The 18,112-nt window shown below is 38.5% G+C and overlaps 1 protein-coding gene across 8 annotated transcripts in view; it reads left to right on the top strand.

Annotated features, from left to right (window-relative positions):
* Positions 1-18,112, top strand: part of DPF3 (double PHD fingers 3) — a 172,604-nt gene that overhangs the window by 112,654 nt on the left and 41,838 nt on the right. For 6 of the 8 annotated variants that reach the window (XR_009958447.1, XR_009958445.1, XM_062576111.1 and 3 more), the window contains 5 exons: positions 712-807; positions 1,861-1,899; positions 5,536-5,614; positions 5,939-5,980; positions 17,366-17,503. Coding sequence is in view for 5 of the 8 variants with exons in the window: in XM_062576111.1 (XP_062432095.1) it covers positions 712-807; positions 1,861-1,899; positions 5,536-5,614; positions 5,939-5,980; positions 17,366-17,503 (394 nt within the window). In the remaining 3 variants the exon portion in view is untranslated. The remainder of the gene's footprint in view (positions 1-711; positions 808-1,860; positions 1,900-5,535; positions 5,615-5,938; positions 5,981-17,365; positions 17,504-18,112) is intronic. The other 2 variants (XR_009958446.1, XM_062576107.1) reach the window with 1 other exon arrangement.

The following is an 18,112-nucleotide window of genomic DNA, read 5'->3' as shown; positions in this document are numbered from 1 at the left end:
TCCCTAAGAGATTTGAGATGATGAATTATTATTATTTTCATTTTTAATCTTATTAAATAATTAATTGCAGGAACTATTATTGTTCCTATTAACTTCAGAGAGACCTGTGCTTCCTCAGCATTCTCATGCAGTAAGACCCCTTCTTCCAGATTGCAGAGATGTGTATGTAGCGTAAGCCCCAAAAGATGTTACTGTCTAGATTCACTGAGAATGCTAGACTGTCTGGAGGAATTGTCACTATTTTTTTCGCTAAACAGAAAAGTCTGAGCTTCCAACTGAAAAAATCCTGATATCTAAAAGCGCATTCTCAACATTAGAGGAAAAGGAAACAATTTAAGGTGCAAGAAACCAAATCCAAGATCATGCACACAGCTTCCCCAACAAGGCCTGCATTTATGCAGACTAATACCTGTGCTGTCCTGGTATATCAGTGCTCAGTGATGCCACTAAGGTATTTCTTAGGAACATTTTTTCTCAGTTGTCTGATACCAGTGATATTTCTTAATAAGAACTCCCTGGAGAACTGAGGGTGGAAGGGAAAGCAAATTTTGCTTTAGTGGAAAGAAGAAGGGGTTCTGGGATCTGATTTGGCATTATATCATTAATCATCTTTAATTTAATAACCTGCAGTCTGTGTGGTAAAGAGCAGCAGTTGGTTGCATGTGTCATCTTCTTTTCTTCTAAACATTCCTGTTTATTGTTCAACCACAGAGGGTTTTAGAAAATGATGAAAATGCAGATGAAGTGAATGAGGAAGAGGATTTGGAAGAAGATATTCCAAAACGAAAGAACAGGCCTAGAGGACGGGTAGGTGAATAGTGTACTGGAATGAAAAGGAAAGAAGTAAATGTCTGCTTTCTAGTATATATTTTTCACATGTATTACACATGCAAAGTATATATCCATGGATATGATGGTGATAACCATTTGGGTAATTTTAAGGGTACAGTTAAAGATTTTTTAATATATTTTCAGTATATTTTTTTGCTAATTACCAAGAAAAAAAGACTATTGTTAGAGTGGAAAGATGAGGTAAACTTATTATAATGATGTATTTATAATTTTAATGTGAACTGTAATGGTTATTATGACATCCTGCTATTACAATACTCTTACTTTGAAACAACATTTACTAATCACAAAGAAGAAACAGTAAATTCAGGCACAAGAGCCAAAATAAAAAATACTAATAAAGGTAACTTGAACTGTGTTAATATGTTTTGCAGCTTTCCCTAAGGTAACATGTTGTGGCTGACGCTTTGGCCCTTTTGAAACCCATGAAAAATTTCCCATTTGATTAACATGGGCAAGATTTTATCCTTAAGGGAGTCCCTGTCCCTTCTCTTACCTAGGATGTCTTCTCACAATTTCAGCGGGGAGCCAGCTAAATAATGAGGCCAATGTTTTAAAACTTGGAATCAGCATTTTCAATGGTGGCCCCTTAAGCTTGGTGTCTAAATAGAAGTGAATACAATTCTCACAAGTTTTGAGCATTTTCATCTCTCTCTTTGGCTCCAGTGGGTGCTGGCGGGGCACAGGAGCTCTAGAAGTGCCTTTCAATGTTTGTAGGAATTAAGCAAGAAGGGCCACATTTTACGCCAAATGAGCAGGATATAGTAGCTTTTGAATAAAGAGGGAGGCGTGAAACCACATTGAATACTTGCAATGTACTTATGCATCAGACCTTCTCTTTTGGTTTCTTCTGTTGTTGTGTTGTTTCAGTTTTCTGCTCCTGTTTGTTTTGGAGCTTAAGTCCTTTAATATAAGATCAAAGCACTTTAATAACTGGATAAGTATATATTTCACCTTCCTTATTCTCAAAATCACCTGAACCAGTTTCTTTCTTTCTTTCTTTCTTAGCCAAAGACCCCCACCTGGAAAAAAATTTTCCAGAAAAATGTAAGTTTCAGAAAGTTTGTATGAACCAGTAACCAAAACTAGGAGTTAGAATTGATACATGCACAGAAGCTTGACTGTAGCTATCAACTAATATTCCAGCTTAACGTCTCTTTTCTAATGTTGCTCTCACATAAATTGGGCATGCTGGTCAGGGTGAGTGAAAGAGTGAATAGCAAAAAGGAATATACTACTCAGAAGAAGAGAATTAGCTTTATCATTTATTCCAGGGCTATACAGAGTCTTGAACTTACTGTTATGTGCAAAATTGTACTCTCCTATTCAGGAAACTACTTTAGAGTAACTATATTGCTTTTGCTCTGGTACCATAAGGAAAGGAGTTGGAGGGTGCTAGGGGTCCCATTAACTCAGAAGTACAAATTTAAATGTTTTCTGCCCTAGACTGACTGCCTATTAAGTACAGGAACAGCAGAATCTCTTGCATTTTTCTTGCAACTAACTCCTGCTCTGCTGGTGCCCTGACTCCATACAGTGCGAAAAAGAGAAGTTTGAAGAATGCCAAATACTTTGAGCAATTTTCTTTTTTATTTGATGGCATCACTAACCATAGTGGAAAGTGGTATGAATTAAAATTTCAAAGTCAGGCCAGATCCCTTAGCTGTTGAAAACTGGTAAACCTGAATCAAAGTCTGAATTGCGTCTGGTCAGAAGTATTTTGCCACTCTTCAAGCAGCTCTTGTCTAATAGGAGTCTGACCCAGTGTGGGGATCAGGACCCAGGATTTGAAATTACGGGATGTGAAACCTGGGCAGCACCTTGTTTCTGGGAAGGAATTGGTCAGGATGTTTTTAGAGAATAGTAGTGGGGAAGAACATGCATAGGAAACTAGATCCTGCGAAGTGTGGCCTTTGGGGATTTGGAGAATGAATGAGAAAGACTAATGGCATTCATGCAGGATTAATGCAGCAGAATTGCTGCTCTGGACATTCCAAATTTCACGTGTCCCTTCCGTTCCCTACAGCATGATTTTATTTTTAATCCTGGACTTCTCCAGCTGCCCCTCTGGCTACTCTCTCTCTGCTTCAGTACTGCTTCAAGGTTGCAGTTCCATGGCTTCCAGGTCTCATACATCAAGTCTCTTAGTCTTTGCTGCATCACATCACGAAAATGAAGGCAGTTGTGGATGACTAAATTCAACAGACTGGAGTGATGACAGCAAGCAAGTGGCACTCAATTTAGTGCCCTTGGGGCAGCTGCTAAGTTTGCTACCCCCTCAAGGCTAGCCCAGAAATCGTGGGAGTGTTAGGAAGGACATTGAAGGCCAAAGAGATGGATTTGCAAAGGGAGCTTTTTAGTATCTTTGCTGGACAGGGAAGAACTGGTAGGAGCTAGGAGAGCTCTTCGCTAGGAGATACAACAGGAGTGCAGCTGCACCTGTACAGATTGTGTACTCGTCAGCTGAATACCCCATGGGACATTTTCAAAGGCACTAAAGACATTTAGGAACTCAACTCCCATTGAAAGTCACTGACTTGAAAAATCTCCTCCTCTGTGTTCAGTGCGTGAATAAGGGTATTTGACGTGTGGTCATGACATGAATACAGTACCTTGCATTTCTGTAGAGAATGGTTTGAAGGGAAACAGCTGGCTGTAAGATTAGCGAAACTCCGAGCAACAGACCTTAAATTACCATCCTATTCTGAAAGGTGTCTATGTAAAAATAGTGCATTCTTACTGAACAGATCTGCTCTTAGTGTGTAAACAGAGTTAGACCTCCTGTTTACTGACAAAAATAAGACTTTATAGCTTTTTCACTGCTCCAAAGAGCCAATGTAGCCTGATAGAATAGGGAAATTGGATCGTAGTCCTGGTACTGGCAGGAATACTTATTAAGGAGCAATCACTTGCCTCTGTGAAGAGTCTCTGATGAGCTGAGAGTGGTACAGGAGCAGCCAGGGACCTAAATTTGGCTTGTAGAACATTTTGCAGTAATGAGGGAAGAAAGGAACTAGCCCGGGGTTGATCTCACAGCCCAGAGTGGGTTTACAGAGCTGGCAGTCAGAAAGAACGTATTGCAGACTAGTAAACTGATTTTATGTGATACAGTCAGTAATGTGGCTTCCACCAAACAGTTGTTGCTGGGTCCTTTTCCAGCGTGAAACTGCTTTTCAGTTCACCCTTACAAATCTCACTTTGGATGCGTGTGCTGATCTGCGCTGAGCTCTTTGCAGAGCTCTCCTTGCCATACCTAATAGTGTTTACTCCTCCAGACAGTGACAGATCTATGTCTTTCCTTTGGGACTGTGATAAGAGTTGGACCTGAGCAATCCCAGGAAAATAATATGGGATGTTTTTATAAATCCCTATTTTAGTAGACTCAGTGGTAGATAGGTAAGACTCTTTCTTGTTCCTTCACTTTAGATGTATGACAGAATGTAGCTTAAATTGTGCTAGTGCAGTGCCAAATTGATAGCAGGGAGACAGAGCTTATATGACCCTTTTGTATCTGGAACTCTAATATTCTCAGAATTTCTGCATCTTTTCTGGCTTTTTACTTGGTGAAGCTCTGTCCCTTTCTTACTGTAACATGTAAAAGCTCAAAGGACTTGAATCAGACAGCCTTGTTTAGGGAGAAAGGCATCAATGGTTTATTAACAAAACGAGCAGAAACAATTTGGTTGCTTTTGCTGGGAACAGAGTAGCTTGCAGAATTATTAAAGGGCTACCTAGCCCTCCATCTCCAGATCACTTGCTCAAATGAAGATCTAGTCTAAAACTATTGTCATCTACAGACTGTACATTAACTAAAGCAAAATAATCGAAGGCCTATGCTCAGTTCTCAGTTCCACATCACAGCCTCTACTGTTAGACTGGTACTAACTGTCCCTTTGTTGCCATCTCAGCTGGGACGGGTCGGAACCAAGGGGCTTTGATGCTGAAATCCACTCTTACCTCTGGAGCTCAGGACAGAGCAGAGTGCGCTATGGACAAGCAGAGATTTTTAGTTCCAAGACTGTCGAGTCAGTATGTTTTAGGAACATAGAATTATGAAGGGACCTTTCTAGGTAATTCCTGTTCTCCGCTATTGCAGGTAGCCATGTTACCTAATCTCTTTCACTAACGCACCAAAGCTTACTTTATAATTAACCATGTTATCTTTGTCACTGCTAGAAGGTCATTTCAAAACCTTGCTTTTTAGTTAGAAAACAAAACAAAACAAAACTCCAAATTAAAAAAGCAACCCTCCCTTTAGAAACATTGAAGCGAATAATTTTAATTCTGTTTTATTTGGGGACCTGTTTTATGGATGATTTAAGGGCTGTATCTATCCTCTGCCACCTGTTCATCTGTCCATTCACTCATATTCAGTAACAAAAGTATTTGAACATCTTCAGAAGTGAATGTGTGATGATACTTCTACTGAATGTGTACTGGGAGTGACCTTCTGCTATGGATGAACAGTTTGGTTTATCTGTGGAGAGGATCTCTGCTGCATTACGAGGTCCATTAACATAGTGCATATATTAGGAGATAAGGGGTCAAGCCCCCTCCTGACATACCTGTGTGGAAGATGAGGATATTTTTAGTCTGTATTGTATGTTTTTCATAAAAGGGTGAGGGGCACCAAGAGACCTGAGAGGCGGTGGTATAATATTAACATTCTTCTTGTCCTTGCAGGCTCGGGGATCTGGAGGTGGCAGGAGACGAAATGATGCTGCCTCCCAGGATGATCATGACAAACCCTATGTTTGTGACAGTAAGTAGCAGCCAGACAACTGACTCTGCTTCAAGCCTGGTACTACCATCTCGGTGCACTCAGGGCTTCATCTTTTCCTTTTCAGCAAAGTATTCTGCTGCTCTCTGACTTGCATGTTTGCCACCTGCTGCTGCTGCTGCTCTTGGTGTTTTTCTGTGAAGGAAATAAAATTAAGTCCTCAGCAAGACTCCACTTCCCTTTGCACTATAATAAATCATCTCTTGTATTTTCTTTCTCTCTCCTCTTCCTTTTTTCTGGCTTCTCTGCCTTTTATCTTCTTTTTCCTCATGTAAGATTCACCCTCTATTTCTTTCTCTGTTTCAGATAGTTACAAACAAAAGCATAACTCAAAAATCTCCGATAAAGGTACTTCTCCCTTGTTGTATCACTTCATATATTTGGTGATTCTCTTTCCTTCAATCCTTTTAAAATCTCACTAGGCTAAATTTTGAAGGTCATCTTCTTATCCCTTACTCAGAAAGGACCCTTATGGCATCATCAGGAGCTGAGTCTCCTCAGAAGCAAACACAACTGGAAGGCATGGTTTTGACACTTACTGCCTTTGAAAGTGGCCGTGCTGTTTGTCATCTTGCAGTGGCACTGCTTGTGAAGTTGTGAAGTTCTGCCCAAACAGAAATAGGATACCAGAGTCAAAGTGTAAGGAGGGAACCCAGGGGCTGGTACAGAATGTGTTATTTTACAATCTAGTCCTTGGTACTTTTCTTCTTTTGATATTCTTCTTCACTTCATTAATTTTGTTTCTGTGAGGGGGACTTACCTTACACACATGCTTTTGAGGTCTCCCACCTTAACACTACTTAAGGTAGTATGTATGTGCAATAGTAATTTCTGCTACTGAGTACTTTCTATCTTACAAAACAGCAAGGTAACAAAATTTAGTAGAAGTAGGAGAATATTAGGTCTTCATTTCTGTGGTCCAAAAATGTTTGGTGCTTTTGAGGAAAATGAGAGCTCCCCATTCTTCAATGTCTACCCTTTTTGCAATATTTCTGATCTTAAAAGACCAACCATTACTATATTGATCTATGAATATTTCCTGCTTATTTTTTAAAATATGAAGAAGTATGGGTCATGCATGGTAAATGAAAGCTATAGTCCATCTATTCAAATTATATTCTTTTATGGTGAGACCAGATGACCCTGAGAAATGGACACATTGGGTGTTGTACTCAGCAAGATGAATATTCTAAGGACAATAAATAGAAATGGAAAAACTTACACATGAATAGGAGTGTCTGAACACATGATCAAGGAAAGAGGGCTCTTTAAGATGTGAGGAGTCAGAAGACTCCTACAGTAGTTAAATAGCTATTCTTGTGCAATGAAAGAATTAAAATGTGTCTTCTAAGACTTATGTCGGAACCTCATATGCATCTTCTTATTGAAGTCCATAGCTTGTTGGTGTATGCATGACTGTCTTTACCTCTTTTCTGGAACATCCTTCTAAATTCAAAGATGCTTGTCTGTAGTGTAGTCATTTTGAACATAATGATCCTTTATTGTCTGATATGGCTCTACTTTTAAATCGTACAGAAACCTCACAACATGCATAGTAGTGATGTGCATATAGTAGATAAAACAGTTAAGATATAGAAGGAGGCAGCAGAAATCTGAGCAAGGTTCTGGCACATTGTTGTACTCACGGAATTTTGCCTTGGCTTACATTTTGAAGCATACGTTTCCTGTTCGGTTTTGGAAAAAAAAATCCTATTCCATTTGGCTGATATCTTTCATTTTTAAGAAACATATAATCAGAGAGTCATAAGAAATTTTAGAATCCAGTGACTTCTTTTCCAGCGTAGATGGCTGAGAGAAGGGTTATGTGGTAGCAGAACTCTTTTACCTTACTGTGAAGCAGAAGGAGAGAGCTGTCCCAACTGTTGTGCCATCACTCAGAAATAACATCCTGCACGTGTTAACTTTCTTTAGAAATATTACATACAGCTCATTGTTAATAACCGGCTTGTTAGTTGAGGTGTCTTTCCTGCATGGGTGATCAGTAGCCCATTAAAGATTTTCTTGAATCTGTTTTTTCTTTGAAAATACTTGCTAGATATTTTTTATAGGTAAATGTCAATCTAATTGTGGTAGGCTAGAAGTATGTTTTGCAGTATTCAGTGTGCAGATGTTTTCAGCAGACAGCATACTTTGGGTGGAAGCATGCAGGTCAAAAATATCGAATGTGTTGCCTGTTTGGGTGAACATTATTCCTAGAAATACATTAGTAGTGTGAATAGTTACCTTAACGGGTTGACATTTTACTTTTTCTGTATATTGTTTAGTTTACTTCCAGGTTGCTTTTCATGTATTCTGATATTTATGTTTGGAAAATGGCTACAGAGAGAACACAAACATATCTAAAACAAATTAATTTTGTTATTTAACTGCATTGTCATAAAAAGTGATTTTGGCGAAGAAATAGTCCACTCTTTTTTAATAGATCTACATTCATATGTATAGGAAACAAGTATATCAATAATCAGTACTTTTTATCCGTATTTGAAACATCCAGTCTCTGTGTCAGTTAGATGATGGAGTGACACCAGGCCTCCATTCCCTCACCACCACCTTCTTCCTTGCTGACACTGTCCCTTGTGTTGGAAGATGGCAAAGATATTCTTGAAAAGGTCTGTCTTGGTTGGAACATGCCATCAATAATATATAAATATTATATATTTATATATAAATACTATAAAAGGTATTTATATAAATACTATAAAACAATAGTAAACCTAGTATTCAAACTGATTGAAAGTATGGAAGGTATGTACTGAATAAGGTTTTGAAAGCTCAAAATTCCTTGTTACTCTGTGTTTAAGAAAAGGTGAGATCTCTGTTTATTTTCTTGTTTTGTGGAATGAAGTATTCTGAAATATTGCAGTTGATTTTATTGTGCATATAGTGTACCAGAAATTTAGAATGAAATATTTGGCTAAGTTGTCATTCAGAGCATGAATAAAATTGTTAGTATAATCGTGAATGTTTTGATTTCATCAAATAAGCAAGTAGAAAACTGGTTGGTCATGTTTTCAAGGAATTCCATGGAACAGTATTGTGCGTTGAGCTGCCTTAGGAAAAAAACCTTGTTAATGAAAGTGGCAGAAAAGCATGGTGTGAGATGGGTATAGGCAAGAAATGGTACCACAGCAGAATGGATTAGCTGCTGTATCAGAGCAGATGTAAATGTGGTTTGAATACCTGGCTAGGTGATAGAGCAGATGTCTGAAAGGATGAAATGTAGCCCTGAGGAGCAAAGCAAAGCCTGTGATGTCAAGCAAGAAGAGTTCAAGATACTCTATTTCAGCTTTTCAAGATAAACTGGGCGTGTGATTTTAGAGGAGAGGCAGAGTGAATGAATGTATGAATACCTACATATGTAACAAGAACTGATGTCATGTGGTTGTCAAATGATCAGCTGGGGAGTCATCAGTCAGAGTGGTCCTACCACAGAAGTCTACTTAGAAACTGTTTTATTATTTTTGGATTGTTTACTATGTATTGCTTTTTATCTTTGGAAAACATAAAAATTTTCTGAAGTTTTATCCAGAAACTTATATTCTAGTATAAAAATTACAACCAATTGTAGCACCTGAGTTTCATGACTCTGGATGTCTATGTCTTCCTTCAGCCAGAGTGGTTCATTTGTGCCAAATCTCTACAAGTTATTAACTTTCTTGCTGTCCATTGTCATTATCTGTGTTAATTCTTTACTTGTTCCCATTGTAACTTACCTACATACATACTTACTTCCATTTTTGTTTTCTGTCCGTATATCTATGAAAGATTTTCCTTATTCATCACTAAAAGGAGTTGTTTCTTTCTCTCTTTTCCTTTTACCAGTATGTCCTTGTCTCCTTTTAGTTTCATACTTGTATAAATTGAAATTTTAGCATAACAACTTACTTTCCTAAGTAAGAAATTTCATATCCTTTATTCATAGTCCTTCTGAGGCTGAGGTATGCATTTGAATCCACTCTTTCTGCAAAATGAGAATTGACTGAAACCTTCTTATGATCTCTGCTGGACCTGAGACTAATGCAACCTTGCTTATACCCAGAGACACTGATTCTGCAGTCTTCTGTAGAAGCTGGTTCTGTTGTCAAAAACTCCTCATTTTTAGGTTTCTCCAAATATTTAACCTGAATTTTCTCTGCTGCAGTTTAAGACCAGCACTTCTTGCTCTCTTCTTAGTGGATAAAATGCCGTTTTTTCCATCTCTGAAAACAGTTACTGTAGCTTCTTCTGGCTGTGCTTTCTTCAGATCTGTTTCTAAGCTTTTTTTTTTTTTTCTCTGAAAAATCTCCAAAAGGTCTCATTTAAGCAGCAGCGGTCAAAACTAAACAGAACATGCTGTTCTGAGACTAGAACCAGTTGAGAAGAAAGAAAATGGTTGATATATCTACATGTAACTTCTTTTTACCTATAGAACTTGGATTTTTGCAGCTTGCTATCACATACGTTTATGAGAGGTACAGAGATGGCTGGCCTACGAGGTCATTTTGCAACCCTTTTTCAATGCAAGACTCTCCTCCCAGTGCTGTATCTTATGTTTCAGTGGCAAAGTAGTTTTCATCTCTGTCCACCATGTGAGTTCATATTCAATGCACCGTTTGCTGTAACTTGTTCCTTCCCTCTTCAACTTGTTTCTACTCAGGCTGATTATCTGTCATCTTTAGTTTCTTCACTGTACTGCTTTGTCATATTTTTACCATATTTTCTTTGTATTTACCAAATGTCGTATTAATATTTACTAATAATGTTACTATTTGAAAGAATTCTTTGATTATTCAAGCTCGTATAATATATTTATATTATTTTTCCAATATTTTTTCCAACAATTAGTTCTCAGCATGTTTGATTTTTTTCACTCTCTGGTCCATCCTCCAAATCAATACTAAAAATAGAGGCAAGCATTAGGCCCCAAATGGACTGTTTCAGGTGCTTGAAGATGTAGAAAGGTGCCATGTTAAGTTTTCAAAAGATTAGGCTCCTAATCCTTGCAGATTTCAGCTGGAGGTAGGCTCCTTAACTGTTTTCCATGAGTATCCCACTAAGTGTCTATCTGCTTGTTTTGTGCCTATAGATCATACAAGACATGGTCCCTAGGGCCCTACATTGAACTTGACTTTGAACTAATGAGAATTACTCAGAACTTCTTCTTTTTTTTTTCTTTTTTTTTTGTTTTGTTTTGTTTTAAAAAATGCTTGACCCTATATTCAAATCATTACAGCTTGAAACATACTCCTAATGTTTCTGTGAATTCATCATCCAGCAAAGTGTTGAAATTTCATACATAATTTCAAGGTTCATTTTTTCTTCTCCATTACCTTCCTCTACTAAACATATCATAGGCTCTGTCAATAAAAGGCTGGAATCTTCAGGTAATTTAAAGGATTTAAGACAAACAGATTCTACTGAATTTCAATGGGAACTGAAGGTCTATCTCTTTCAGTTTCCTTTGAAAATCCCAGTTAAATATTATGGTGTTCTAATTTAACTTGCTTAATGTACTTCCTTGTGCCCTGTTCTTTAGGAAATATTTTCTTCTATGTGTTTCCAAAGTGATTGCTTTAATAATTACCTTAATAACATCTCCTGTCTTCTTTCTCTACTCATTCAAATTGACCTGATCTTGCCATAGTCATTTTAACAAACATCTCATTGATTCTTTGGAGGTTTGCTGGAGTACAAAGGTCTGCAGGATAAATCTTGATGTAGGTTGCTTTTTACCCATTCTCTTAGACTTAATCTGATGTCTTAATTCTCACAGATACTAGGAATGAGTCTGCTACTATTACTACTGTTTCTGCTTAGGACAGACCTTTGGTTAAATATCACTGTGAAAATCCGATTTGAAAATGCTTTGATTATAGCAATATGTTTTTACATGCTTCTCATAAATCTCTACCATGACTTCAGCTTCCTTTTAAACTATTAGCAGTATAAGCTCTAAATCATCTCCTGGTATTATCCTTTCTAGTGAATCCCTAAGTAGTTAATAAGCAGTAAGATCTAGAATAAGGTGATTGTACAGATGAACCCGACAAACAACTCTCCCATCATATCTGCTATACTGGATATTGATTGCTGCACTGTTTGGTAGAGAGGCCATGATTAGAGAGGCAGGAACACTCAACATTATTTTATATTGATTAGCATAGGTGTGAAGTGGGGCACATGGTAAGAGCAGGAACAGAATTGGCTCTGATAGTTGACCATGTTCTGCTCATACAGGGTACCTGCTTCCTCCTTTGCTCCTGCCAGCAATTCCTTTATTAAAATGTGGACGTAAATATTGTTACCAACTCTGCACGTTTTGTTTAAGAGTTCAATGTCCTTGATAAAGCAGGTGGATTCTGAGACTTGTTCTGTTTGGGGACAGTGAAACAAAGACTGTTTCCTATCTACAAAAAATCCTGTAAGAAATAGGTTACCACGTAGCTGCTCTGATAAAAAAGGTGCATATTATGACAGTACTGATCAACAAGGAGCAAACGTGATGTCTTTCCCATCAATGGATGTCAAAATACAGTGTGTTAAAATCTGAGATGTCTTGAAATGCAGAGACTGGGCATGACTGTTGTAATAGTGGTGATTATGTTACCAAACCAGTGCAAAACAAGGATTTTTTTTTTTTTTTTGAGTGGAGTGAGTGGTGTAACAGGAAAACAACTTTGAGGAGTGACTGCCTGCCCAGAGTTAACTTAAGCTTTAGCATTTGACACAATCTAGCTAAGAAGAAAGAACACAGGAAGCAAAGGAGAAAAGAGAAGACAATGAGGGGGCAAGATTCAGTGCAAAAAATGCATATACTCCCCCAATTTCCTGGTTCCACTAAAAACATGGATTGTTTCCTTCTGTCTCATACTGGTGACAGATTGTGCAAAATGTATGTGGAGAGCTGGCTGGAACATAGCTCACAGCCTGCCAAGGACCAAATGTGTAACAATTTCAAAATGACAGCAACACAGCCATTAAATATTTGATGAGGAAGTCTTTTAAGTCATAGATTTCAGACTTCCCTTTAAAGTGGGGGAAGTATTTTATATTACTTTTACTCACAGAGAAACGTAAACAGAGAGGAATTTGCGTATCCAAAGAGTTGCAGGCAGTTACAGGCCAGAACTTAGAACAGAACTTTCTTTTGTGAATTACCGTGTGCATGTGATTAAACTGCCTGCAAATTAGTTTTTTTTTTTTTTTTTTATTCCCCATAACATGGTTGTGTAGCTTCTTCGTTTCAATCTTCAGATTGGAAGGAATTTAAGGTTCATCATAGGAGAGCGTCCGGCGGCCTAATAGCATCTTCTCCTCCTCCCCATCTGTGGTGTTTGATCTGCACTGCTTTGTTACTGCTTACTTACTCAGCCAGTTCCTGAGATGGCATTTACATCGGGTTGGAGCAAAATATACCCTTTAAATGCAGGAGGAATTGGAGTGGGTCACATCCTATAAACTCCTGCTGTTTTCATAGGGCTTGGCTACCTAATTAAAAATCAAGTCCACTTCCCAGTGTTGAGAATCAGGATGAAATCTACCACATGGGAGGATGATGAGCCTATCCAGCAAGGAAAATTAAAGATACGAAAAGGCAAAGCTACTGAAAGGAAGGCAAAGCCACCCAGCAAAGTTTATGAAAAGCATACTGTCATTATGTGCGAGCTGCATACTGTTAGAACATAATTGCCAGCATACATTTCAAACTGGGTGAACCAGTTCTCCTTACGCTTTTGTCAGCTTACAGAATGAGAAAGATGTGGTGTGAGCACCAGTTTGGATATTGAGAACTCATGAATTCTAATCCTGATAATGACAAAGGATTACTGTGTGGGCAAGACACTTAGCCCCTCTGTGGTTCTCTTTTTTCAGCAGTGAAATGAGGGTAATATTTTCCACTTAGAAATGTGGGGGAAGATTAATTAATACTTGAAAAGCCAGTCTTGCAGTGGGAAGAGTTATATAAGAGCTAAGTGTTTATTAATGAGCACCCTTTTATAGAAACTACTTCTTACCACAATGATATGGTAGATTAATAAAATGTGCTCTATCTGGAAAATAAGAGATTAGCATGATTTTGGGAAGATTCAAATTTGTTGGAGAAACCCTGAAGTTCTGACTTAGTTTTTATTCTGGCAAACTCTCTCTGAAGCCATTGGTTCTTTTGCCCAATTAAAATCATGATACCTTTTTGTTCCTATGAAAGTCTAACTTGCATGGGGAATAGGAAATCCCAGCAGTTTCATCTCTTGGCATTGCCTAGGGCTTTTTTTCATGATAGAATATGAATTTGAGAGGAGGAAAAGTCTAGATTCCAAGAAAAAAGCAGATATTTCATCCACAAACCCTTCAAATGATACATGTAAATGGAACTCTTTTGCCTCAACTCTGGCTAAAAAGTGCTCTGACTTCAATTCTAGCCAGGAATGGCTCAGCATGCTGCTGTCCTTGCAGCCTCCCTGGCCATTTGAAAGGTTTTGCCAGTAGGAAGGGCCTAGCTGCAGAATTACTACTGCCTCAGCTTATATCAATTCTTGCTAGTTTTTTTCCTGTTGATCTAGTGTGTATTGCTGGAGGAGGGAAGGTCTGCGAAACCACTTAATTTCCTATGTCACCATAAACTCTGCTGCTAAAATCCCTGCAGGATCCTGTAGGAAGTGGAGGAAGGGCCACAGCCTTGGGACTTTCTGCAGGGAGGGCAGGTTTCGTTTTGTGCATTGATGGAGAAAGTTGGATGAGACCTGTATTCAAGGACTCTACGCTTTTAAAATGTAACAACTATAGAGCTAGAATTGTAGATACGACTTCGGGTAATGCTGAAGGTAATAGAGTCAAGTAGATTTTTTAGGAATATTTTTGTTTTGAAATTAACCCCCCCCCCCGACACACACTTAAATAGGTAACTGGGGCTGGGTTTTAGAGTTTGTCTGTCTGACTTGGCACCAAAGTCACAACAATGCAGAATCAAGCTGTGTAGGAGGAAGACAGAATTGCTTAGCTACTGAGCTGCAAGTGTCTCCTCCCATGTCAGTAGAGCACTGATGATCAGATCATGCTTTGAAAATAATTTAAGCAGGAGTTTTTGAGCAGTGTCAGTAATTCATGGCAGAAGCATGTATTTTTAACTTTTATCTTCAAACACACATGAATAACGGGGATAGAACAGAAGACTTAGTATAACACTCAAATAATCTACTAGGAATGTAAATCTATCTGTTCTGTGAAATTCTAACAGTTGTATAATTAGAAGGAGTTATCTTTTTGAAATCACTTAAACAGTGAGTGTTTTCTAGTTGTCCCTGGATTGATGATTACTTCTGAGTTACATTTTTTTTTTGATATTCAAAAGTGGGGGCTGTCATACAGAACTGTGAATACTTTATTTCTTGACTCACAGTCAGCATCTGTTTCCCTGCTTGTTCTTTGCTTTGTAGAACCACAACAGAGTATAGGAGTAATAGTTGTTTCTCTCCCCAAAATGCAGCAGAAGAGTACCTGCCTGGTACTGGAAGAATCAAGACCAAACTGATGTTTTTTAGAGAGCGTGCATCTAAGGCCAGTCTAGTTGTTCAAAATATCTGTCAATACAGTTAGATTTATGTTTGAAACAAGGGCAGACATTTCAAAGAATGGATGTGCATGGGTACATGAGCATTTTATTCCTTCCCAACTTTTCTCCCTCCCTCTTGCATAAATTAATTTTAAATCAAAGGAATTTCAAAACTTTAAAAAAAAAGTGATAAAACACTGGAAAAATATTTTTTAAAAAATCTGTTCTGTTAAAATAACTGTATTATCATCATCTTTTTATTGATAAAACCCTCTAATAAACCTATTAAGCTTCTGGCACCTTATTGTGCCAGAAGTTTAACATTTGGAGGAAATGCTTCAAACTACTATCCTGTAGTATTTATGAAATCCTAACAATGAAAGAAGAAGCCCCTCAGTCCACACCAAAACAGGACTTCCTAAAGTTTGATGATTTGTGCTTAGATTTCATTTTCCCATCACCACCTGAATTTCTTTTACTGAGGTAAAACACCACTAATATAGCATGTTCAGTGAATGTGCCTAGGGATAGCTTTGATTTTTTCTTCTTTTTTAATAAATGAAAAAAATTTCCAGCCACCAGGACGCATTTTTGTAAATCTACTGGCACAAGTCAAAAAGGACATATTTAAAAAACCCTAAAACTTAGTCTTTCAGACTAAGAGAGCCTGATCAGCACCTCTCACTACATTTGAAGTTTCCTGAATAAACTATTCTTAGATGAAATGGCCAAAAAAGGGGGTAAAAAAAGGAAAAAAGAGAAGACTATTTCGAAGATGACTGATTTCTGGTTATCTCTGAGGCAGTCTAAGAAAGATAGATGTTTGCAAAAATTTCAGAGGAAGGAGACCTTTATTTTGGATCCTAAGGAACAAATGAGGCTCCACTTTACCTGTGGAGAGACTACTGTCTTTCTGTAATGCCATCAAGTAATTGCACTTAGGATTATTACTGGGGTCACAACAGGAAGTAAATATGTATATGCACTGCAGCATGCATTTCAGCTAGCACAGCCAAGTGAAGTTTTAAGGCTAGGTCGTGACTACCCTTTGGAGATTTTTTCAAGCGGTCTAAAAACACAATAGAGACTAGTGACTGCTGGGTCCTGTTCTTTCTTCTGACACCACTTGCTTCGTCTTCCTGAGCAAGCTATGTGGGACTGAGTATTGGGCAAGACATTTATTCCTGTGTGAGATCCTTGAGGCTCATGAAGCTAACACAGTGACTGAAAGTGTGCCTGGAAGGAACAATTTGCAGGGAAGACACTAAGCTTCTCTATCTTTGTTTCCCAATCTTTTAAAATGGCATTAGTGATATTAGGCAGAAGAAAGAGATATCTAAAAGAAAATAGATGTTCAGAGACTGCTTTGAAGATGAAGAGAGAACTTTTAGAGACAACTATTTTTAGAGACAATAAAGTAAATCAAAATCTTACGAAAGTTGAATATATATGTAATGAATCTTAATGATAAAGTTTGACCTAGTGATGCACTTTCTGTGAAAATACAGACCTTTCATGAGCCAGAATTGTTTGATCCTATTCTTAATGTCTGTTGGCTTAATCCTAAATTAAACAAAACTTCAGAAGGAGGATTATCTGTCACACATCGTGTTATTTATTGGGATAGTGAATGTGAAGTTTACCTGGGAAGGTAACAGGACCATCACTGCTAAATGTTCTTCTAGCAAGAAGCTCTTTGTCTTCCTGGGAATCTGTGAATAAACTTATTTAATTACCCTTTTAAAGAAAACCTTATTTTGGGTTTTTTTTCTTTAAATCCTTTTCTCAGAGACCAATAACCAAGAAAATGATGTCCTTTCTTCTCAGTTCAGTTCCCATTGCTGTGCACTGTGGGCATTTCATTTGATTTTCTGGGCAATCTTGTCAGCAATCCCAGCAGAGAAGATCAGGGCTATTGGAGACTGAATGTGCACTTGTCTCTGCCTGTTGGAAGGAGTGCTGGCAGCATGGTGGGAAGAGAGCTTGTTGGGGGACCTCAGGCTGCAGGCCGGCATTCTGTCACCTTTTACTAACATCTGTTGGTAGAGTTTCAGATAAGATTGTCGGGTGCATGATATTGTTGTTGAGGGGGAAGGGGTGTTGTTTTGGAGGACGTTGTAGTTGCAGATAGTACTGATGTTTCCACTCTCTCTTCCCCTCCCTCCTATTTCCTCTCCTCCCAGTCTGCGGCAAGCGTTACAAGAACAGGCCTGGACTGAGCTACCATTACGCTCACACTCACCTCGCCAGCGAAGAGGGAGATGAAGCCCGAGAGCAGGAGACCCGCTCCTCCCCTGTTCACAGAAATGAAAACCACAAACGTGAGTAGTTTTTTTTTTTCCCTTTTGCCTTTGAGATCCTTTTCAGGGCTGTTGCATCCACCTGTGTCTGCTGAGCGGAGGCTGGCGTGATTGCCCGGCTCCTTTGTGAGCGACTGGAACCTGGACGCTTGGAGCTAATCAGCTGCAGCTCACACCGGCGCTGGCTCCGCTAGTCAGGAATTCATTTCAAACCCAGCATTATCTCTGCGGCAAGTCACTTTTCCATTACTGCTCCTGTGGGGAGGAGGTGGCAAGGAGAGGGGAAAAGAAGAGATGTCCAACCTGCTCATCATCAAGCAGCCTCCCAGTGGCTGTTCACAGGGATGTCAAGGGAAAACATTCTGTTTTCAGGAGCTTCTCTTTGTTTTTGTCTTTGACTAAGAGGCCTTTATTCATGTCTCAGTTTTTTAAGGTATGAAATTCACAACACCTATCACCCTTATCCCTGCATCTCCTCCGCAAAAGGAGTGTCCTCACTTTTACCAAAAGCTACTTCTTAATTATAGTTTGGGAAAATCTATGGATTGAAAAGCATTAGTGCTGATCTGGAAGGAGGAGTACTGGAACAAGAGAGGAGAAATGTTCAAACTTTGATTTCCTACACCAGCG

This window comes from Rhea pennata, chromosome 5 (assembly GCF_028389875.1).
Source record: "Rhea pennata isolate bPtePen1 chromosome 5, bPtePen1.pri, whole genome shotgun sequence".
NCBI lineage: Eukaryota > Metazoa > Chordata > Aves > Rheiformes > Rheidae > Rhea > Rhea pennata.
This window is presented reverse-complemented; position numbering and strand designations above follow the sequence as displayed.